General features: G+C 42.3%; 1 protein-coding gene across 2 annotated transcripts in view; it reads left to right on the forward strand.

Annotated features, from left to right (window-relative positions):
* The window catches only part of AGGF1 (angiogenic factor with G-patch and FHA domains 1), a 45,357-nt gene that overhangs the window by 11,349 nt on the left and 9,750 nt on the right, over positions 1-24,258 (forward strand). The window contains exons 5-10 of one of the 2 annotated variants that reach the window (XM_077462578.1): positions 1,104-1,289; positions 12,392-12,461; positions 21,041-21,152; positions 21,252-21,303; positions 21,612-21,713; positions 22,475-22,643. In XM_077462578.1, the coding sequence (XP_077318704.1) occupies positions 1,104-1,289; positions 12,392-12,461; positions 21,041-21,152; positions 21,252-21,303; positions 21,612-21,713; positions 22,475-22,643 (691 nt within the window). Of the gene's footprint in view, positions 1-1,103; positions 1,290-12,391; positions 12,462-17,328; positions 17,585-21,040; positions 21,153-21,251; positions 21,304-21,611; positions 21,714-22,474; positions 22,644-24,258 lie in introns of both variants that reach the window. The other variant, XM_077462576.1, reaches the window with a different exon arrangement.

The following is a 24,258-nucleotide window of genomic DNA, read 5'->3' on the forward strand; positions in this document are numbered from 1 at the left end:
GATCATGTAACATGTTTAACCACTTTCAGATCGGACCATTTTGCTGGCTTAAGACCAGACCACTTTTTGCGATTCGGCACTGCGTCGCTTTAACTGACAATTGCGTGGTCATGCGATGTGGCTCCCAAACAAAATTGATGTCCCTTTTTTTTTATTTCCCCCCCCCCCCCCCCCCCCCCACAAATAGAGCTTTATTTTGGTGGTTTTTATTTTTTGTGCTATAAACAAATAGAGCGACAATTTTGAAACTTTTTGTTATAATAAATATCCCCCAAAAATATATTAAAAAAAACATTTTTTTTTTCTCAGTTTAGGTCGATATGTATTCTTCTACATATTTTTGGTAAAAAAAATTGCAATAAGCGATTGGTTTGCGCAAAAGTTATAGCGTTTACAAAATAGGGGATAGTTTTATGGCATTTTTATAAATTTTTTTTTTTTTTAGTAGTAATGGCGGCGATCAGCGATGGTGTTTGTGTGTGTGTGTGTGTGTGTGTGTGTGGTTTGGTTTTTTTTTTTTTGTAATTTTTTTTTTTTTTTGGCAGGGCGGCATTTAAAAATGGATGTACCTGTACGCCAATATGCCTGCCCGTGCCATTCTGCCAACGTACATTGGCGTGCGCCGGTCGGGAACTGGTTAAGGGTGAACTTATCCTTTTAAAGTTTGTAAAGGCTGATGATTACATGATGGAATGCATGAAGGTTAAAAAAGTGTTTGGGTGCAGCTCCCCCCCACAGCCCCCCTAATACTTACTTGAGCCCACTCTCAATCCAGCAAATTGCATAAGAACCTTGGCTGTGCCGGGGGCTCCCTCTCCTCGTTGGCTGATGGGCTCCCGCTGCTGTCAATCGCAGCCCATGAACCAATAAAAGAGTGGGGGGCAGGTTCGAGCTGCGGCTTGCTACTGGGGGAACTGGTCGAGGGGGAGGAGCCAGGAGCGCTAATGGGGGACCCGAGCAGAAGAGAATCGGGGCTGCTCTGTGCAAAACCACTGCACACTGCAGGTAAGTATGACCTGTTTGTTGTTTTAAAAAAAACAACTGAACGTTTAATGTCACTCTTAATGACAGCATAAACATTTACATTTAAATTTACCAATTAGGAATCCCAACTATATTATGATCCTTCCACTGGAATATATTACTACTGTGATGTGGAGAGTGGGCGATACCAGTTTCATTCACGAGTGGATCTACAATCCTATGTGGACACGCACACACAGCCAAGCAAAGAAAAGAAAGTGAAGAAGAAAAAACGAGAGCCAGTGAGTGCTCAGGAAGAGGACAAGGTAAGTAACCAGCTCCATTCACTTAATTATAATTGCATGACATGTGGCAGAGTGTGAGCCTTCAGGTGGGTAATGATCTGTATGGCCATAGGCTACTGTATATGCTTTCTTTATTCAAGCCCGTATGACAAAGATTTAAGCGTCGCTTAGGATAATCTTTAGGGAGTGGTTATACATAAAAGTGTAGCATTTTGCATCAGATCATTATATTCGGAGCTGTTGCTGTGATTTGTTGTTTGGAGATTAAAAACCTTTAGGCCTACCATCTTCCTTCAATATGTGGCGATCCACTGTTTTTATAGCATGCCACACGTTTTTATAATCCTGCTTTTTTCAGATCAGTGACTAAACTAAATTTACATGCCTGTAGTTTACACCTCCAAAGCATGTTGGCAGTCATGGCTTCAGTATATCCATTTTTATCTAAACAGGTTATTTTTGGCTGTATTTCTCCTGTAGGTCACAGGAGTGCAGTTCGTGCTATGCTCTTGTGACTTGTTTTCAGCCAACAGCAGGCTAAAGTTCACTGTCTGCTGACGTCGCTCGGCTGATCCAGGCTCGGGAAAGAATCCAACTATTTGGTCGAAATCCACCCAAATACCTGGACCAGCACGTGGCTTAGCCTCTCAGCGATCTGCCGAGAGCCTGAGACGGCTCCTCCTACCCCCTCCACAGCCCAGTGCTCCAGTGACTTACACTCACGGCTCTTTGGTCAGAATGGAGGGGGAGAACTGAGTGATCAGTGATGTTTGATCGCTCAGTTACCACTGCAGATTTGGCAGGGGGGCAGATGCAGTATCAAATCGATGCCGACACCTAGGCGAGTATGATTGATTACTTTTTTTGGAAGTGCTTACTTCTCTTTTAAGACCCCATAGCTGTTCAAAATGTTTGCATGTAGTGACAATCCAAATTGCAACAGCAGTTTACTGTGCAGATGTTAAATAAGGTAGATTGGATCTGAAAAGAAAACGGGTATTTGTTACTGTTTCAGTGGAGCTCAGCTGGCAGCATGTGGCCCACTAGCAGCCATTCTGTCTGACCCCATATGCTGTTGGATATTCTGCAGTTTTTTTTTTTCCTTCATATTTACCAAAATCGCATAATATGAGGTCAAACCTTAGCAGTTTCAATTCGTGTGCAATCAGGCAGGCCCTTGCATTACATGGTTTTGATAAATCTGAAGATAAAAATCTTCAGAAAATCTAATAGTGTGTATGGGGCCTTACATTTAAATTGTATCTAAAGCACAAACTTGTTTTTTTATTTTTTTTATTTTTTTTTACCATTTTTTGATAGAGTAGGGGAGGGTTAAACAACTATCTATTTATTTTAGTTTTTCTACTTTTAGAGCAATTTCTCCTTTCTGTCCTGTGGCCTCAACAGGAAATGAGAGAATATATTTAGTGCGAGGGAATTCTCCTGCTAGACATTTATAAGGGGCACAAGTTTTCTGGTGGCAGCTCAAAATTTTCGATTAAGGCCTCGTTCACACGGGGGGGGGGGATGCACAGGTGTTCTGTTCGGTCCTGCCGCCTCATTGGCTGAGACACAGCAGCGGAAGCCATTGGCAGGGGGCTGCTCTCTTAAGGCTTTCTGCCCTTATGCATAAAATGCATGAAGGTAAAAACCTTCAGCCTCTTTAGAACCACTTTCAGTTTGCCCAAATATACATTTTAAAGCAATATAATTAGTCCTTTTTACCCTTGGTTGTCTACCGACAGGTTTACCTCTTTAAAAGAGCATTTTGACATGCAGCAGTTTCTTAAGTAAACTGACCCTTTTTTCAGCAGAGTCTCATTGTTCATCTTTCTGTAAAATGTAAGACAAAGTTCACTCTGGATGTTGCCCTTTTTAAAAAAAGATAAATTTTAGTGTCTAGATTTTTCTGCTGTGGAGTTAGGGATTGAAGTAGGTTCAAAACTACTGATAATTTATTATTATTATTATAATATATTTTTTTTTTTTCCATTTACATTTGACAGGTTTGCTTTGAGGTGAAATTCTACTGGAATTTTCCCTTGCATAGATTTTTTTTTTTTTTTTTTTTTTTTTTTTTTTTTTTCTTCCTGTTGTGCCTCCAGAACATGTTAGGTTAAATGTCCCCATGGGGACAGACACAGCAATACAATCCTTACAACTGCTTTTTAACTGTGAAACTTGGAAAAAATAGGATTTTAAAACAGCTTACCTTGTAAAATGCTTTTCTTTTTGAAGTACATCAGGGGACACATAGTAGTTACTATGTGGTTATAGGCCACCTTCAGGTGATGGACACTGGTGCGACCTAAGACAGTCCACTCCCTATATAACCCCTCCCACTACAGGGAGTACCTCAGTTTTGTAGCAAAGCAATACACATGTATACCAAAAGAAGGGAGGGATCTCTGTGTCCCTAGATGTAGTTCAAAGAAAAGGATTTTACAGGTAAGCTGTTTTAAAAATCCTATTTTCTTATCGTACATCACGGGAAACATCATAGTTACTATGTGGGATGTCCCATAGCAATGCCAAGTGAAGGGAGGGAGACGCAACAAAAGTAGGGCATTAAGAGACTAGAGGACTTATACTGCAGTACACTGCACCCAAAGGTGATATCCTCATAACCTTTTACATCTATTTGATAGAATCTAGTAAATGTATGGACTGAAGACCAAGTTACGGCCTTGCAGATTTGAGCCATGAAGGCTTGGTGATGCACTGCCCTGGAAGCACTAACAGCCCTGGTGGAGTGCTCTTTAATATGAAAAGGTGGAATTTTCCTCCTTTTAAACCATAAACTTGAACAATCACTTGAGGAATCCATTTAGAAATGGTACACTTCGATGCTGCCTATCCTCTCTTAGGACCTTCTGGCAACACAAACAAAACATCTGTTTTACTAATCTGAGCGGACACCTTTAAACAGACTTTGACTGCTCTCACCACATCAAGAGAAAGTAGTGACCTTCCTTCCACAGAACAAGGTTCTGGAAAAAATTAAGGCAGAATAATATCCTGGTTTAAATGAAAACCTGACACTACCTTCGGAAGGAAATCAGGATGAGGACGCAATACAACCTTATCCTTGAATAATCAAATCGGTCTCTTTACGAGAAAGAGCAGCCAACTCTTCTTGCAGAAATGGCAATCGGAAAAACAAATTTCCTTGTCAAAAGGACCAAGGGAATATCTTGTATCAGATCAAAAAGCCTGTTTCTGTAATGCCGCCAGGACTAAATTCAAGTCCCAAGGGTTCAGGGGAGACCTAACCGGAGGATTATTCCGTGTTACCCCCCTAAATAAAGCTAGGAACCAAAGAGTGTAAAGCAAGTGGTTGAAAAAACACTAAATAACGCTCACACCTGACCTTTGATAGTACTCAAGACCAGCTTCATTTCTAATCCCATCTGTAGAAAGTCAAGGATCCTACCTATGACATTTCCTGGGTTGCAAAACCCTGAATTCACACTAGGCGACAACCCTTCCAGACTCTATAATATATGACTCTGGAGGCCGTCTTCCTAGCATTAATCAAAGTAGAAACGACTGAACCTGACAGCCCACGGTCTTTTAGAATGTGGGTCTCAATAGCCAAACAGTTAAATTTAGCATTTGTAAGGTAGGATGGAATACCAGACCTTGCGAGAGAAGGTCTGGCCGCGGTGGTAGGGTCCACGGGTCCCCTACCGCCATCTTTATGATCTCTACATACCAAGATCTCCTGGGCCATAAGAATCGCCTCCTTTCGCTTCCTGCTTGATCCTGCGAAAGCAGCAGAACAGGAGGGAACGCATAGAGCAGTGAAAACTGATCCTCCAGAAAAACAAAGGCACCTGTTCCGCATGCCAGCGGATCCTTTGTCCTTGACACAAAGTTGTTGATCTTTCTGTTGAACCTGGACGCAAACAGATCCACGTCCGGAATTCCCCATCTTTGACATATTGACAGAAATATGTCTGGGTGAAGAGACCATTCTCCCGGGAACAACGGCTGGCGACTCAATTAGTCCGCCTGCAAATTCTCTATTCCCGGAATGAAGACTGCCGATAGGCAAGGAATGTTGTCTTCTACCCAGGATAGGATATGTATGATTCACCTCTCTCTGAGCCGTACAACTCCTCATGCCGCCTTGGTGATTGATATAGGCCACTATTGTGGCAATGTTGGATTGGACCCTGACCGGACAATTCCATAACCTGAGCCTCCAGGGCCAGGCGTGCTGCCCGAATCTCTTGAATATTGATGGGCAAGGTCATTTCTGTTTTGGACCATTTTCCTTGAACAGATACTTCTTCCAGGACTGCTCCCCAGCCCAGAACGCTGGCATCTGTTGTCACCACCATCCAGGTAACTTGTAGGAAGGACTTTCCTTTCTGAAGATTCTTGGATATATACCACCAACTGAGGCTTTGACGCACTTTGGCGGATAAACACATTGGGAAGTATAGAGCTTGAATCTTTTTGTTCCAAATCGACAGGATACTGTTTTGCAGCAGTCAATAAAAATGCGCATATTGAACAGCCTCGAAAGAAGCTACCATCTTTCCTAACAGTCTCATGCAAAGTCAAATAGCGGGATTCTTTGCTTTGACCAGCTGAATCAGTTCTCTTATGGAACTGATCTTTGCCTGGGGTAAGAACACCCTCTTCTGAGCTGTATCTATGATCAGGCCCAAGTACTGCAATCTCCTTGAAGGTTTTAAGGAGGATTTCTCTAGGTTGAGAATCCAACCTAGGTATTCCAGGTAGCTGACCGTGATGACCAAACTCTGGTTTAGGCGGGCTACTGACTAATCTATCAAGAGTAGAGTGTCTAAAGCGAGAATCGTTATCCCCTGAGCCCTTAATCTGGCTAGAGGGGGAGCCAGAACCTTTGTAAACACTGAAGGTGCAGTAGCTAGACCGAAAGGCAGAGCTACAAACTGAAAATTGAGATTTTCTATGTCGAAGTGTAGATATTTCTGGTGAGTGGGGAAAATAGGTACATGCAAATAAGCATCCTTGATGTCGATTGACACTAGCAGTTCTCCACCTTGTAGAATGTAGACCACTGATCGAATTGACTCCAGGCAAAAAGAGCGGATATTCAAAAATCGATTTAGATCTTTGAGATCTACAATTGGTCTGACATCCCCGTTTTGGTTTTGGTAACGTGAAAAGGTTTGAATAAAACCCTAACCCTCGCTCTTCCATGGGGACCACTGATATCACTTTTTGAAACGAGATGAGCCAAAGCCAGAAAGAGAGACTTCTTTTTTCCTGGGTCTCTGGGAACATTTGATCTGAGAAAACGAGGAGCCGGGAACTCTCGGAACTCTAGTCTGTAACCTACAGATATTGAGGAAGCCCCATTTGTCTCGACACTGTTCCCTGTTCCTGCCAGACCCTTGAGAACTGCAGAAGTCCCCCCCCCCCCCCCCACTCGAGTGAGCGGGGGCACCCCTTCATAAGGAGGTTTTAGTATTTTGTTTGTAGCGGGCTTTCTTGACTGGTAAAAGGGAACTTTTTCCTTTTTAGAAATTCTTTCGATATAGTTATCCAGATCGTCTCCAAACAACCGTTCACAATGAAACAGAAAACTAGCCAAGGCGCTTTGGCTGACCCATTTTTCAACCATAGAATTCTCTGCACATGTACCAGCCCGAGCATAAGCCGTGAGACTTGGAGAATAGAATCTTTGATAGCGTGTGGAGAATAGAATCTTTCATAGCGTCTACTGTAAAACATAACGCCTCTGATATCCCGGCCAAATCTTGGGCCTGTTTATCAGGAATAATCTTGAGCACCTCTTTAAACTGGTCCTTTAAAAACTGACATACTCTGATTGTTGTTAGCGCAGGCTCAACCACTGAACCTGCCAGAGAAATAATTGTTTTTAAATAAGAATTCCAACTTCTTATCTGTTGGAACCTTCATTATTTTGAGCATTGTCTACAGAACAAGTCAAGCTCTTGTTCACAGATGATATAGCAGCGTAAATTGCTGGAATCCCCCATTTCTTATTAAACTCTTTCTCCATAGGATAAAGTGTTAAACAGTTTTTTCCTCCAAAAAAGTTTTCATCTGGGTGCTGCCATTAAGAATACATAAGCTTTTTCAGTAATGAAGGAATAGGAAAAGTATGAACAGCTTGGGCAGGCTTTAGCGAATCCAAACAAGAAGTGGTCTCATCCATTGACTCCGGTACTAGCAGAAACTGTGGAGCGGACCAATTCAGTAAAAGATTGTACCAACCTTTCCTGTGAACCTGATCCATATTAGACTCTTTAGAAGAGGAGTCATCAGTCTCCTACTGGTACCCTGAGAGAAAAGCTTAATCTCTCGCCCCCCTGCTCCTCAGTTTGAGGGTCCTGAGTAATGGACGGGGGCCTATTACGCTTAGTCCCGCTGTGGAATCTGATTTAAGGCATCAATTTTTTGTTCCAAGCCTAAAATGGTTGAGGGGAAAAAAAGCAGCTGTAACACCTGGTGTCCCTGATGGCTCACTCTGACCGGCCAAAACACTCAGGAGGGATACCATTTTCTTAGAGATGTTTTTAGGCTTACTAGTGGCTGTAGAAGTCTTTCTAGAGCCCTTCTTTTTTTTTTTTTTTTTTTGGTGCTTTTTACTCCCCCCTTCCTACCATAGCCCGATGCACAAAGCAGAGGTACTACCGGAAGGAACGCATCCACTGCTTGAGCAATAGTCCAGCCCTGCCGCTGCTATTAATGCCCAGCCTGATGCAATAGTAAATGTGTCAAAAGGAAAGCCTGCGTCACCAAACCTTTTTCATGCCCCTCTTGCTCTTGTGTCCCGCAGCTTGCAGCAGTATCAATGGTGCTTTCCCACACTGGACGTTGGAGGGCTCCTCTCTTTTTAAAACAAAAAAAGCTTTCCTGTGCCTCTGATCCTATGGAAACGCTTTTGTGTGTGTGTGTGGGGGGGGGGGGGGGGTGGAGGTAAATGGTGAGGAAGGAGCCTGGAAGCCGCCGAGGGTTTTTTTTTTGTTTTTTTTTTTTTTTTTCTCCCAGGTGCTTCTTCCTTGTGAAGAGGGGGAGAAAATAGCACAGGTGCGGGCGTTTAGTGGGGAGAACAACAACATGAGCTCTCTGAGGAAGTGTGAGAAGGTATGTGCTCAATGCAGCCCCCCGGTGGTAACACATTGGCATGACAACATTCACCAATTAAAGGGGACATTCATAAGAAAATTCAAAAACTCCACTTACCTTTCCCACCGCAGGGTTTTTGTGGTAAAACCAACAGACCCAATCTTCACCCTTCACGGTGGGTTCCATTAACAAACCTTCAGGAGCTGGGGACCCTCATGGAAACCCACAATCCTGGACCTGTAATAGCACCACTGCCAGTAAAACTTCATGGCCTTACTACCAAAAGTACTGGATCCCGGAGTCCAGCTCTCTAAAAAGAGAAGCATTTTACAGGCAAAACCTTGTTTCTTTGGATACGAGGCCTGGGTACCGTTCAATTAGGCCAAAAATACACTTTTGAATTGATCCAGCTGCATGGCTATGCCCAGCAAGGATTGCTCCAGAGGAGCTCAGCACAGCACATCTTTACTCGTGACCAACACCGTAGACACTGGCGGAAAAACTGAGGACTCCCAGTAGTGGGAGGGGTTATATAGGGAGTGGACTTTTTGTCTTGGGGCGTGCCAGTGTCCATCACCTGAAGGTGGCCTATAACCCACTTAGTAACTACTATGGCTCTGTGTCCTGTGATGTATGATAAGAAAATAATTTTGTCTGGAGTCTCGCTTTTATGTTTTTTCTTCATTAGCCACTAGTGCTTGTCATTTTGTTGGCATAATATTGGTATCAGAAATTATTTCTATTTTGTACATGGATGCTTCTCCTAGTAACATAATTGTCCCATCCAGTGTTTTCTGGCCATGGCTGCCATTAGAAACAGTTCAAGAAATCATTGTAGTATTTGACCCACTGATATGAAATAAGGGCCGGTTCACACAGGGGGCGACACGACTTGCGGTGCCGCGATCTGACAAGTCGCCCCCGTTCTGTACAATGGAACCGTTCTGAGAGGAGCGACTCGAGTCGCTCCGACTCAGAAAAAAGGTTCCTGTACTACTTTTGGGCGACCTCGGGGCGACTTGCATTGACTTCTATACAGAAGTCATTTGCAAGTCGCCGCTGAGGTCGCGGCGAGGCAAGTCGGTGTCGCCTCGCATCGCCCCCTGTGTGAACCGGCCCTTGGGCTCACCAAATCTAACATGTGTGCAACAACACTGGTCCGTCACATGGCGAATGATTGTTTTGAGACTGAATAAAGAATATATACTGTATATATGACCAGTATGAATGTTTTTGTTGTTATAAATACCAGTATTATTGTAATTGTTAAAGTGTTTCTCACATGGAAAGTTGAGCTCTCCCAGCATTAAATAAAAAGGATATATACTATAGAAGGATGACTTGCTTTATTTCACAAGAGAAAAGTCAGCTTGTGTTAGGCCCTCTTAAAATGTTCATGCTTCATGTCATTCACTTTCCTCTGCTGTTATACTTTCTACAATATTGAGACTTATGATTCCACAGTATAGTATATCCTACCTCTGTTTGGTACTTGGGATTAGGGTAGCTTTCAGATCGCCCTTTTTTCAGGTCAAAAAAATCTCCCATGTTTGAAACTATGGAAAACAGGGAATTAAAGCTCTCCATATGTTTAACAATTGTTCAAAATGTATTGCACAAGAGAACCTTTTTCAGGTCATACAATTTTTAGAATGAAACCTGCATGAAAAATTGGTTTATTTTATGTATAAAAAAAATTATGGCAAGTGGTCATTGTGTAAATGTAGTGCCAAATCTGGTTGTTGAAAACCTACTACCATCTGGTAGTTGGAAAAGGGCTAGTGTTGACATGCAGCAGACCCCCCCCCCCCCCCACCACCCCAAAAAATGGTCCGTGGTGGATTGCTTTTCAGAGGGCATTTTGACAGGAGATGAGTAGGGAATATGTTGCCTCCTTGTTTGCTTGTTTTAACCCCCACAAACAAGCTAAAGCCACCACGCTGCAACAGCGTGCAGCCCCATACATTTGAATGGGTCACATTCAGAGGTGGTACTGCCCTCCGAATGTGACATGGAGTTTAATTTTAGCTGTGAAGCAAAGTATCACAGCTGCAGCATGTGTACAGCCAAGAGTGTCTGCATAAAAAGATTTTATACCTACCTGCTCTATGCAATGGTTTTGCACAGAGTGGACCCTTACCTCCTCTTCTTGAGTTAGCCTCCCAGTTAGGTTCGGAAGCACTCCGCCCCCCCCCCCCCCCCCCCCCAAGACAGTGCTGGGGGGGGGGGGGCTGAGTGCTTCCGAACCTAGCTGTGTGCTAGAAGCCTGTGGCTTCTGCTTTAGCCTGTGGTCCCTGCGCTGGATTGATTACTCAGTCAGGTAAATGTTTAGGGATGGAGGGGAAACAAGTAGGTTGATGTTTCTTTAAAGTAGTTGTAAACCCTTCCATATACCCAGTGAAGAGACTGCCCTCAGTTGATACAGAAATGAAACATTCTCCTACATAAGTTGAACTTGTTTATCGACAGCCATCTTTCCCCTACATGCATTTAAAGTGTAGAATTTACACAGGATCTCTTGTCTCTAAAAGGCAGGGGGTGGAGAGCTGAAGTTACATCAGTGAGGAGAGCTCTGAGAGCTGATTGGAGGGAAGGGACACCCACCTTCATACAGCACACAGGAACAGAGCTAAGGCTGTCAATCGGCTGGAACTACACCCCCCCCCCCCCCCCCCACCATTTTTCTCTTGGTGTGGGAAAACTTGTCAGAAGTGGCAAATTCCCCCCCTGCAGATTTAAAGTGGATGTAAACCCTCACATATACCCAGTGAAGTGAACAGTCTCAGATGATACACAAGGATGAAACAAATCTCCCTACATAAGTTTTGTATGTTGTTAAGAGATTTTCTCTTCCTGATTAGCACTGCAGTGAAGCCTGGGCATACAGCTTAGACAGCTGATTGGAGGAAAGGCACAAGCCCCCTCTCTTCATAGGTAGAGAATTTTAGAGCTGATGGTTGAGTAGTTCAGGGCTCTGCTAATCTATATGTAGCAACCTCCCCGACACAAAACTGGCTGCTTTTATCATGTGATGGAGAACTTGTCAGAAGTTATCAAGCTGATAACAGAAGAATGGAGCAGGAGACAGCTACAGGACATAGTGCTTTGAAGAGAGATTATAAAACGCTACAGATATGTGCCCAGCTCAAATGTCATGAATCAGGTTTACATCCACTTTAAGTCCTAATATACGAATATGCAACGCATACTAGTATATTATGATATACTTACTTGCAAACAGAGCCCAGAGCTTTGTCTTGGCTCCCCTGGCGCTTCCATCTTCACTCTGTCTTCCTTCTGGGTTTCGTAAGTTCGGTCACCTGAATTGCTCGCCACAGTGATGTCACTCCTGCGTATGCATGTGGGAGTCGCATTGCAGCGGCACACGGCGCGGGACGTAAATGTAGTCTGCACTGCGCAAGCTCAGATCACATTACCGCTGACAAAGGGGGAGATTTATGGCAGAAGAGACCTCTAGGGTCTCCTCTGCTAAATTAACCCTGCCTGTCAGTGGATTTTCTTAATTTTGATTTCCACTTTACGCTAAAAAAATGTTTAGACTTTAGAATCACTTTAATTACTGCACTAATTGATTATCTATAGCAATGCTTGAATCTGTCTGCCACAGGCAGAACAAAGTAAAGTATCTCAAGGCCTGTAATGAGTATAATAAAAGGAAATCAAGTTATGAAAAGTTAACAGCATTTTGCAGATTTGTTTGTGCTGCTTACCCCATATGCAATCTAGAAAATAGATATTGTCCAAGGGCATTAGCCTGCAATTCATTTTCTCATACTGTCACCCAGCAAAATACATTGTTGTATAGGCTAGATTGCATTTTCTGATTATTGCCGATGGAGGGCTTACTTAAATTATAGAAAATATTAGAAAAACAGATGAAAGTGATTACAGATAAATGTGATCTGTACTTGTACATAAAAATACACAATAATTCTCCAGGCCCTGATCTGAAAGGTTGCAGACTTCATTTTAATCACCTTGAGCTATGCTGACTATTGTCCTGTATTTAGGTATACAACTTGACAGAAAACATGGCTAGCTTAAGGATTTCCCGTTATGGACACCACTCATCTTACAAAGGTAGAGTTCATTCTAGATATTCTTTCTTTTTTTTTTTTTTTTTTTTTTCCTCCACAGAGCTATTTTTATTCAGATTTTATAACAGACATACAAGATAGTACACGCACAAAGAGGATAACGAGGATTAAATGGTGACCTGGTATAAACATAACAAGTGGACGTTCATAATTCTACATTCAAGTGTTCCAGCTCAAGAAGTGGCTTGCTATGGTGAACCATGGAGAGATAGGATTACTTTATTGGGGGGGGGGGGGGGGTACAAAACCACTGGGTGAGATGCAGCCTTTACCAATAGGGGGTCACAATGGCTCTTGGACTGACTTTGCTCTAAGAAAGCTGAAATGCAATCCGTCAAATCGGACTTGTCTACACACAATCCCACCAAAGTCCAACGGAATGTGATGACGTACGACCGGACTAGAATAAGGACGTTCGTAGCCAAAAGCTGCCCTAGCGTCTGTTTTCATCCGTTGGACTAGCATACAGACGAACTGATTTTTCGACCGTACTCGAGTCCGTCGGAAAGGTTTGAAACATGTTCTAAATCTAAAGTCCGTCTGATTTTTCGGCAGCAAAGGTCCAATGAAGCCCACACACGGTAGAATTGTCCAACGGATTCGTTCCGCTGGACCTTTGCTGTCAAAGTCCGGCCGTGTGTACAGGGCATAAGCCGCATTGCATTCGGGATGGGGTCATTATTTGATCTTTTATGGCTTTTCAGTCTTCTGACTCCATGTTTTTTTTTTTTTTTTTTTTTGTTTTTTGAGTGGAGAACTCCGTGATAGTTTTTTTGTTTTGGGCATTGTTCTGTGGGTACAACTCTTAGATGGGAATTTTCCTCTGCAATATCTCTGGGACAGAATACTAGCCAACCAGCGACGTGCGTCGCTAGACTTTAAGTGGTTATAGTGGGATTATGCAACAAATCCCCCCCCCCACCCCCCCCAGGCTTACTTGGGCTGTCTTGTCCTACTGGGACACCCGATCGACCAGCCGGCGCTTCTGCCGGCTAATCATAGAGGTGAACAAAGACCAGAATGGAATTGATCGCCTTTATGATATAAAAACCCGGAAGCTACAAGTTTACATCACTTCGTTTTCCCGGAAGTAAACGTCAAAATTTTTAAAAACAAAAAGCATTTGATCACACCGATCGTGGTGTGATCAAATTCTTTTAAGGGCAGAGGAGGATATTTCCATAAAGAGTACCTATCACATGCCTGTCACAAATGATGTTTACATTTATTGTGACAGCAATAAATTAAAGCAACAGTGTAAAACTGGTTTTAATTATTTATTTATTTTCAATTTTTTAAAGTGCCCCTGCACACATCGATCGTCGCACCCACGTGAGGTATAACCGCAAATATCCTTTCATGTGCAGTAATTCTAGCACCAGATACCCTATGTAAATCAAGTGGTAACCTGTAAAGGCTTTTAAAGTGTTGCCTATGGATAGTAAAATTAGTTTGCTGCCATTGCACGGACAATCGCAATTTTAAAGTGTGACATGTTTGGTATCTTTTTACTTGGCAAAACATAAGACCTTTTTTGTAAAGTATAAAAGATTATCTATTGTGTGGGGTGTGGGTTTTTTTTTTTTTTTTTAATTATTATTATTTATTTTTTTGGCATTACATTTTTTATTTTTTTTTTTAAAGTGTGTTTTTTCAAAAAAAAAAAAAAATGTAAAATGGCTTTTGAGCGAGCACTGCGCAAATACAGTGCGGCGTAAAAAATTCCAACACCCACCAATTTTATTCTCTATGGCTTAAAAAAAATAATGGATGGATAGATATAGAGAGAGAGAGGATGTGATATATCTATCATAGCTTGTGACTGAGATCCTCAGCTCTGTTGCTATGTGCTTTGTGAAGGGGAGTATGTCCCTTTCCTCCTCCCAGCTCTCCTTGCTGAGCTTGTGTGATTTTTCTTTTCTTCCACCACGGGTAAAAGAAGAAAATTGCTCAATTCCCCTTTTAACACAGTCAGTGTTGATGGAGGAATCCCTCCCGCTGTGCTATTGTATTCTGCAAGCAGGAGCCTTCCCTGCTGGCAGAACACAATGATTACTGCTGGCGGTTAAAGCTGCCGGTAGTAATCTCATGTAAAAAAAATCCAACAGGCTGGTTGTACTAAAGTCGATCAATGGATCAATCTGGATCCAACAAGTCTGTCCATAGATGGATGCTGATTCCACCGAGATTTGATCCATCTATGGCCAGCTTAACATCAGATCCCTGCCCCCTGCTTTTCAGAGCTGAGAGATTGTGTGTAAATCCTGGACTTTAAATGGATTGTGGAGGACAGATGGTTGTAAACGGGCACAACTTATGTAGGAGGATTTGTTTCATCCATGTATCACCTGAGGCCAGTCCCTTCTTTACTGTGTACATGTAAGGGTTTACAACAAGTTTAAAGGGTGTTGTTTATTTGTAAAAATAAATCAATAAGCCTCTTTGAGATAGTACTGTCCAGTGGCCAGAGTTCTGACCCCCATGAACTAGAGGTGTCTGAATTCGAAGGTGATTTTCTATATAAAGAAAGACAAAGTGGGGGACACCACTGCTGTGCTGCATTTAAGGTTTTTCAGTGAAAGTTTGGTGATTTGTTTAAATTGCTGCCATATAATATCCATGTTGAGCATTTTTTCTAGTATAGGCTCATTAAGTTTGGTTTCTCTGAAGGGAAATATAATGGATTTTGTTAAGGTTTGTATTTATTTATTTAAAGTAGGGATGCACCGAATGTTTGTGTGTTTATTTATTTATTTATTTATTTATTTTTTTGGTGCCGAAACCGATTACTGAAAATTAAAAATACACTAGGCCGAAAACTGATACTGAAAGTATAGAGGACATGGTCCGAGACTGGGGACATGGTACTGGACATGGTACTGGACATGGTCCGAGACTGGGGACATGGTACTGGACATGGTACTGGACATGGTCAGAGACTGGGGACATGGTACTGGACATGGTCAGAGACTGGGGACATGGTACTGGACATGGTCAGAGACTGGGGACATGGTACTGGACATGGTCAGAGACTGGGGACATGGTACTGGACATGGTCAGAGACTGGGGACATGGTACAGGAGATCAATGCAGTCTCACCAGTGTCCATCAAATGCAGCTTCACCAGTGCCTGTCAGTTGTAGCAGCCTGTCTGTGCCCTTCATGCAGCCTCACCAGTGCCTGTGTCCATATGTAGCAGCCTCCTCTTCATTTCTTCCTTTCTTCCTTCCTCTTCTTCTTCCTCTGTGTGTCAGAGCTGGATCTGAATCTCCTCCTATGACACATGGTACAATGATTCCTAGCATTGGATCAGAGTGCCGTCAACCACAAGAGGCGGTCTAGGAGGCGGGACATTGGCTGCATGATGATTCAGATCCAGCTCTGACGCATAGCGTGCCATGCATTACCAGGCACTGGGGGAAGGCTGTGTGTGACAGGAGGGAGGGGAGACTCTGAGGGGGCACATCAGGATGAAAACATGTGCGGCACCCGGCGGGGTGGCCCTGCCCCTTTTTTCTGCGCCATTACCTTCAACATTTTCTTTCTGCAAATTGCCGATTAATGCCATTTGCGGACGAAATTTCGGTGCATCCCTAATTTAAAGTATATCTAAAGATAGAGTGGGGGAGGGTTTCACTTTTTGTATCTATGGCCTCTTTCACGTGGGCTGTCCGATCAGTGTGTGGTTTTGTTTTTTTTTGGTTTGGCGCACCTGATCAAACCTTCCATTAACCCTTATGGACTGGCAGATGTCATCGGTGACATATCCGCTGGCTATCTGATCTGATCCTGTCCATGAAATCCAGACTGATGGTCCTATTTTCCATCCGTCTGGCGGATCAGATATGATCTGATGAAAACGGACAGGTGGTCCTTTTTCATCCAATCTCCCCATAGAGAAGAGCGGGACTGTCCGTCTCCAGTCTGCTCAGTAATCGGAGACAGACCTGTCATCAGCCTGCTCAGCGGGAGTCTGACAAACTGAGGCGTGCATGTAAAAGGGGCCTATGGCCCAGGAAATCTCCTCAATGCATACAAAAGTAAAAAAAAAAAATTAAGTCTGGACAAGTGTGGTGTTTTTTTTTGTTTTTTTGTTTTTTTTTAACTTTGGAAAAAGTTTAAAATGAGAAAATATAATATACCTTCCTTCCTATCTATTAAAGTGGTTGTAAACCCTCCTGCATCACTTTTACCTGTAGGTAAGCCTAAAATAAGGCTTACCTATATAGGTAGTGGAAATATCTCTTAAACGTGTGCCGTTTAGGAGATATTTACCTTGCAGTGCGCTCATGATGTCATGCGCTGTTAAGAAACGGACCTCCATACAGTTTCTTCACTTGTATGAGCCGTGACTGACAGCTCTCACATGCGTCTCTGACCAGTTACAGAGCCAGAGTCTGTGGCCCCAGAAGAAAGAGGGGTGAAGATGGATGCTTCCACTAGTGGGGACATCGTGGGCTTCGATTGCAGGTAAGTGCTGCATAATGGGCTAGTATGCATCGCATACTATCCCATTATGCTTTTACTTTGCAGGGAACGACAGAGAAAGTAAAACCCACCAGGGTTTATTTCCTCTTTAATGCTAGTAGCATAAGAATTAAAAATGAGAGAGTTTAATTTCTTAAAGGAAGCTATTGTTAACAGAGCTGTCTCTGTAGCAATTATTGTCTTTTATCCCTAACTCAGTCACAAACTGAGGCTAATGTTGCTCAGTACAATATGATATAAAATGCCTCTCTGTGAAGTGATTGGACCAGTGCTGGGAAAGCTCAACTTCCTTATAGTCAGCTTTTTCTCCTTTTTATGCTTGCCCTCATTTTTTTGCTGAGCGTTATCTTAATTTTTCCAAGGCTTCAAAGGAGATGAGGGATTCCTTCTTTAGTACAGAGAATGACATCTGTCCATATGAAAGGGAAGAGCCTGCTAGTGGAAACAAGAAGCTCAAGCTGAACAGTCAGGTGGCAGAGTCCAGTACCAGGGACAGCTCCTCTTCTGTAAATGACAGTGAACCAGAAGAGGGCGAGCTCACAGACTCTGAGAAGACCTCCAGTGATGAAGAAATGTCCAGTGCAGAGAGTGCCTCTACTCACAACTCTGACACGGAAGGTGATCATGATAGCAGTTCTAACACTGACAGTTTTCTTAGCTAAGTGATGACTTATTTTATTTTTATTGCATGTTCTCAACTAATTCAGGCAAGAGGGAGCCTGTCCTCAATGTCATATTCTTTATGAATTTGAAGTTTTTAGTTTTACATTATTTTTTTTCTTATTCAATGTATTTTATTGAAGTTTTATAATACAGAATTGGGAAATAAAAACCATCATGTGGAATTACTGAATACAGTACCCAAGTTCTACTGCTGGTGATGCTATCCAAGGCTGAAAACCAGTGCTTGTGGCTGGCATGTGCAGTCCTCAATACTTTTAATGTTGATAGATATAAGCTGGCAACTTGGTGGACTCAAACGTTGAAAATCTTTATTGCCCACACAAGTACATCCAGTAAAACAATGCTGATGCTTGTCAGCCAGTGTGGCCTTACTCATAGCATGCGTTAGCATTGTTGGATGTACTTGTGTAGCCAATAAGGATTTTCAACGTTTGAGTCCACCAAGTTGCTGGCTTATATCTGTACCATCCCCCGCGCATATGTTTACAAAGCATTACATAGTTGAAAGGGCTTTAAAGTGTAAGTTCACCTTTACAGAAAATCTGTAAGGTGAACTTACACTGGACCCTCTCCCTATCGCACCCAGTCCCGCTGTCCCTGAAGCCGACCATCTCCCGCACTGACACATCGTATAGCCGCTTTAACAGTCCGGGGATTTGAAATGCCTGCGGATTTATCGCCTCTTCTCCAGCACTGACAGGATGGGCAAAGCGGGTTCTGTTTGGCTGGCGCCAACCAATCATAATGCCTCCTATCTGTACCTTTTATGAGGTATGTTTAGGAGAGAGAGCCTGGGGGATTTCTGATCCCTGGACCAGTATAGCGTCTTTACAATGTGTGCGTTTGGGAGATCGCCGGCTTCAGGTACAGTGGTACCGGGTGCGATGGAGAGGGGGTCCAGTGTAAAGCCCCATGCACACTGTTAGATTTTCTGCAGATTTATTGTCTTGAGATTTATCAAAACCATATAATGTGAGGTCAAACCTTAAGAATTTCAATTTGTATTCAATCAGGCAGGCCCTTGCACTACATGGTTTTGGTAAATCTGAAGACAAAAACGTGCAGAAAATCTAATGGGGTGTATGGAGCTTTAGTTCACCTTGCAGATTTTTCTGTAAAGGTGAACTTACCCTTCAACTTGGAAAATAAAATCGGAGAAATTGATGGCCTAAGTATATGCGCCAATGTGTGTGTATATCAATAAATGATCACCAGATAGCCTCTTAATGAATAATAGTAATGAGATTTACTAAAACTGGTGCACTTAAATACCAGCTGTGCATGGTAGCCAATCTGCTTCTAATTTCAGCTTGTTCAATTAAGCATTGACTATAAAACCTATTATAACATTTTTGTATAAATATTTTTTTAGTAGGGTCATTTTGAGTTGGCTAACGGTGAGATGTTTTGTGGGATACACATACTTGTGTTTCACAGTTTTGTACTTGGAAGCAGACTTATAGGAGCTAATGCAAGTACTGCTAGTGTTTGTCCTTGTATTTATTAATCATCCATACTATGGCGAGGGAAAGGCTTAAGTCAGTAGGGAGCACACTGTAGCGTAGGCATGAGGCACTAAACAATGCAAAGGTACGTATGTAATAGAGGGTAATGTCTTGGCCCTGAGCTTTTAGATTCTCAGTGTTACTGGGAAAGGGAATGACAGCATAACCAGATATGCTTCCTATCTAATATCTGACCTGAAAATAGAGGTAAGTACTCTAAACCCCTTTCATTCAGCTGCCAAACTTCAGTAAGTAGTAGAAACTCTGATACTTGACAGTCAAATGACAAGGGACTGGGCTTAGCCAGGAAGAGGGCAGGGTTTTATCTCATTCTGGGTGTCCAGGTCCTGTGTACAGCCTGGGTCTAGGAGGTAAAAGCTGACCACAGGGATGCAAACAATTTGAATATTAATGGAGGAACTTACAGCTTTTCAACAGTATTGTTACCTTAGAAACATTTTGGGGGGCAGCTCAAACTTGCTTTTACAATTGTTTTCAGTAGAATGAGTCTCTCTAGATCCTTAAATTGCCTTTTGGCTTCAATCTGAGACTAAATTGCTTCTGAATAGTTTTTGTCCATCACCATTCTTGATATTTTCAGTCTATTTTTCTAATTTTATCTGTGGATGTTACGTAGAGCTTTTTAGTGCTGTCTTGTGTTTTAGGTTAGATACTGTAAAGAATTCCAGATTGAGCCACAAGAGCAGTATACTTTTCTGATGTTGTGATGTAAAATGTAACAATATATTGTAGTATGTATTTTTGAACCTGATGAGATCTGGCCAAATCCTCAATGGGCACATTTAGCAAATCCAGCATCCAGAATGATGGAAAGATGAAGGGAAGTAGTTATGCAAGTTCCGGCAGCCTCAGCATTTGGAGTATGTGGCATTTTCTTCTTGGTGCTACAGATGATGTACTTGTTATAGGCACAGGCCCATTTGTTGGTTGAAGGGGTGGGGGGGGGGTTATTTTTTTTATTTTTATTTTTATTTTATTTTTTTCAAACCCAAGTCAGCTTGAAGTGGTGTGCAGAGGGTAAAGAAGGACCACCCGGTAAAGGGATTTTCCATACGTTTTCTTCATTTTGCTGACTGTTAGAGTCAGAAACGGTGATACGTGTTACAGTCTGACTGTACAATCTCCAAAAAGAAAAACTATATAAGGTCAGCATCCAAGTAAACAATCTACTCAATTTGAATGCATTCAGGTAGGCCTTTGCACTATGTAGTTGTTGGTAGAGCTAAAGGATACTGTAGAATAATGCTGCTTTTTTTTTTTTTTTTTTGTTTCGTTCAACCCAGCGGGCAGATCGAAAAAACTGAGAGGTCACCACACTAAGTGATGTTATTGCGACAATCTCTTGCGCTAAGCTAATGTGTTCTGACAGGGGGAGTGTCCCCCCCCCCCCCTCCCCCCCCAGAACACGCTGATCAGCGCTCACAGCCACTGCCTGCAGGCGCTGATTGGATGTTGGTCTTACAGCATGCCCATTCTCTGACATACTGCTGTACACACTGGCTGAACGTCGTCCAGTTTCTGTTAAGACAGTAGCATGTAAGGGGCAGTTCAGCACCCATGCTTGTCTAAAAATTGTGTGAACAAACAAAACATTTTTTTACCTTTAGCAACCAGTCCTAGTCTGTTTTATTTCCAATTCTGCACTTAATTAAATTTGAAACCTGATTAGTTGCATGAACAGCGAGAAATGCTCATGTTGGGCACGGTCGTACAGTATATACAGAAGGGTCCTCCTGATGTTTTCAAATGGAGAGGGTTGGCATTTTATATTTTGGCAATGGCAAAGCCAGTATTTCTTTCATTCTAGTTTTCTGTTAACCTATGAAACTTCTGAAGAGAACTGATATCCCCTATTCTTGTGCAGACACAGAGCAGATCTGGCCTCCGTGCATTCGGGTAATAGTGGTGCGCTCACCGGTGCTTCAGAAAGGGTCACTGTTCATAATTACAGCTGTAAAAAGTGCCACCATTGGGAGGTAAGTAGAGCTTGGGGGATTGGTGTGTGTGTGTGTGTGTGTGTGTGTGTGTGTGTGTTTAGGTTGAAATTTAAAATGTTTTTTTATTTTGTTATTTAGAGAGAAGGACATGGGGCATACAATTCGCATCCCAGAAGTTGGTGTCAGTAAAGTAAGTAGTGTTTTCATCACTATTGTAAATTCTCTCACCAATGCACTCTAACCCATTCTAGGAAGGTGACCATTACAATCTGGTAACTCAGGGCAGCACCAGACACTCTTCTTCTTTCTTTTTTTTTTTTTTTTTCTTTAGACGAGACCATCTGTTTTGTTTTGTTTTTTGTTTTTTTGGTGTGCACAATTGCAGTCATATTGAATCCTACCACACTATGCTTATCCTATATACTTATGGATATATAAATTAATGTGCTTTCATTTCTGTAGTAAATGATAACTCAGAATTTGTTTTTTTCCCATCAGTTTCATGCAGAAGTGTACTTTGAACACAATTTACAGAATTATGTACTTGTTGATCAAGGCAGTCAAAATGGCACAGTCATCAATGGTAACCAGATCCTGCAAGTAAGTGTGTCATCTTTTTAAAGGGAATGTGTTTTTGTAATGTAAAGATTTTACATAGTTTCTTTTTGTGAAAAAAAAAAAAAAGATTTTACATAGTTTAGTATAATGCTAAAGCAGCTAGAGGTGTGGTAAATAATGCTCTAGGAGCATATACTAGATGCTTGGATATGTATGCCATAGCTATATTGCAGCACACACCTCTGGCACTGCCTTTAGATGATACATTCACTGCCACATACTATTCATATATACATTTCCTGTATATTCCAGTGTATTTTGGCCATAAATATACAAATGGCACTGCCCCAGCATTGTCTTAAAGTGGAAGTAAACTCCCCTATCGTTTTCAGCCAAGGAAGCTGCCATCTTTGCCTCTGTTTTAATCTTCAACTGCTATGGTGCTGCACATGTGATTGGTTATGAGACCAGCCATTGGATGGTTTGATAGTTTGGCTGAGAGCACAGCCAATATGCAGTTAGCATTCCTGGCATGCCTTTTTTTTTTTAACTGTTTAAACCGATTGGGTTTATTTCCACTTTAAGTACCATGAATCTGTACAGTACAGTAGTTGTCATTACTACCTCAATCTTTTAATTTATTGCCTTTCTTTCAAACTTTTGTTATGTTTCTTAACTTTGTTTATCCTTCAGAAGGTAATGCTTCTTTTAAATCAATTGTCTTGAAAAATGGATTCCTCCTTGTGCCTTGCATACTTGCTGTGCAAGAAGTTAATTCACATATTCTGCATTCTGTGTTACAGCCTAAAACTGTGTGTGAACCTTATGTGCTACATCATGGTGATGAGGTTAAATTTGGGGAGACTGTCCTGTCCTTCCATGTGCACCCTGGTAGTGATACCTGTGATGGATGTGAGCCTGGGCAAGTCAGAGCACATCTCCGTCTAAATCAGAAGGAGGAGGAGGGCTCAGGTAAGCCTGTTTGCTCCATGTTAGTGTGTTTTTTTTGCTTTGTTTTTTGGTGAAGCGGTAATTACTTCAGGCTCCTCCCACTTAGTGAAGAATCATTTCTCAAATAGGAGCATTGTCTAGATTTGGGTAATGACATCAGCTGAAAACTCTCCCCTTTTGTTTACATTTTGGCTTTCAGGCATGGAATCTCCCGATCAACCGCTTAAAGTGAGTGTAAGGGTTCGTGTTTGTGTTTTGTTGTTTAAAAAAAAAAAAAAGTAATGCTCACCTCCACTGTGCAGCTCGTTTTGCACAGTGTGGCCCCAAACCTCGTCTTCTGGAGTACCCCGGCGACTCTCACAGCTTTTCCCCACATCCGCTAATCCCCTAGGAGAAGCGATCTCCTGGGGGGGTTACCTGGCGGGCGCGCTCCCGAATCCAGCATTTGCATTCATAGACATGAATGCCGGACTCGGGCCCCAGCGCTCGCATCATTGGATTTGCTTGAGAGCAGCGGGAGCCAATGGATGCGCTGCTACCATTCTATCTAATCAAGAGCCAGGACCCTGTGGAGAGAGAGATAACGTCTCCGGCGACAGAAATACGGGGCTCAGGTAATTAAAATGGGGGTGCTGGGGGGTCGGTGACTGCCAGGTGTTTTTTCACCTTAATGCAATAGGGTGCATTAAGGTGAAAGAAAAACACGAGGGTTTACAACCCCTTTAATGTTACATATTTACATAGTCAAGTTAAAAAAAGACACAAGTCCATCTAGTTCAGGGTTTGCAGCCCTGTGCAGGAGCTTCCGCATAATGACAGCTTCCAAAACACCAGCATGTCCCACTTTGAGTACTGGCATAGCTCTGTACACCGACTCAGATTTGGTCTTCCAGTTTCCTAAGCAGAGAAAGTGCTTTAATTCTTTAAGAATTTCATTGCCATAGCAACAGTTTCTTAAAGTGGCGGTAGTAAGAACTACCTGAATTTGGTGCATGAGTTGGTAATGTTGTCAACACTGGCACAAATGCTTGCCTGAATTAGGCACAAGTACTTCTTAAATTAACTACCATCAGAAGTGTGTTTAAGGTTATATTGACTTCCCCTGAATGTCTGCAAACTGATTTTGACTCTGTATGCCCAAAGCACACAGAGATAGCAGGTGCTTTTCTAGTGAAAAGAAGGCCAGCACAGTTCTAGCCTTGGAATCCTATTCTTTTTTTTTTTTGTTCAATCGGTAATTTTTTTTTTTTCCTAGTTTCTCTTCATGGTCAAGTAAAACTTGGGGCCCTTTCACACTGATTTGTAGCAAAATTGCGGTCATATGCATTTTAACCACAATTTTGCTGTGATTCGCATGCGTTTCTGGTGCATTTTTGGGTTGTCTGCACCTGTAAAAAATGGACATGTGACTTAACGCACCAACAAATGCAAATAGTGGTGCGTTTTTCTGCAATTTCCATTAATTTCAGTAGGAAGCTGCGTTTTTGGTGTGGCTTTCAAAACTGCACCAAAGATACAGGACTCTTCAAAACGCACTGCACCCGCCTTGCAGTAGTGTGAAAAGTTCCATAGAATTTAAAGGGAAACCTTTTTGTTGCAAAGTAAAAATGCAGGAAAAAATGTATCCGTGTGAAAG

The sequence above is a fragment of the Lithobates pipiens genome, unplaced genomic scaffold (genome assembly GCF_037356315.1).
Source record: "Lithobates pipiens isolate NorthernLeopardFrog02 unplaced genomic scaffold, aLitPip1_a1.2 Scaffold_3, whole genome shotgun sequence".
In the NCBI taxonomy this organism is placed as follows: Eukaryota; Metazoa; Chordata; class Amphibia; order Anura; family Ranidae; genus Lithobates; species Lithobates pipiens.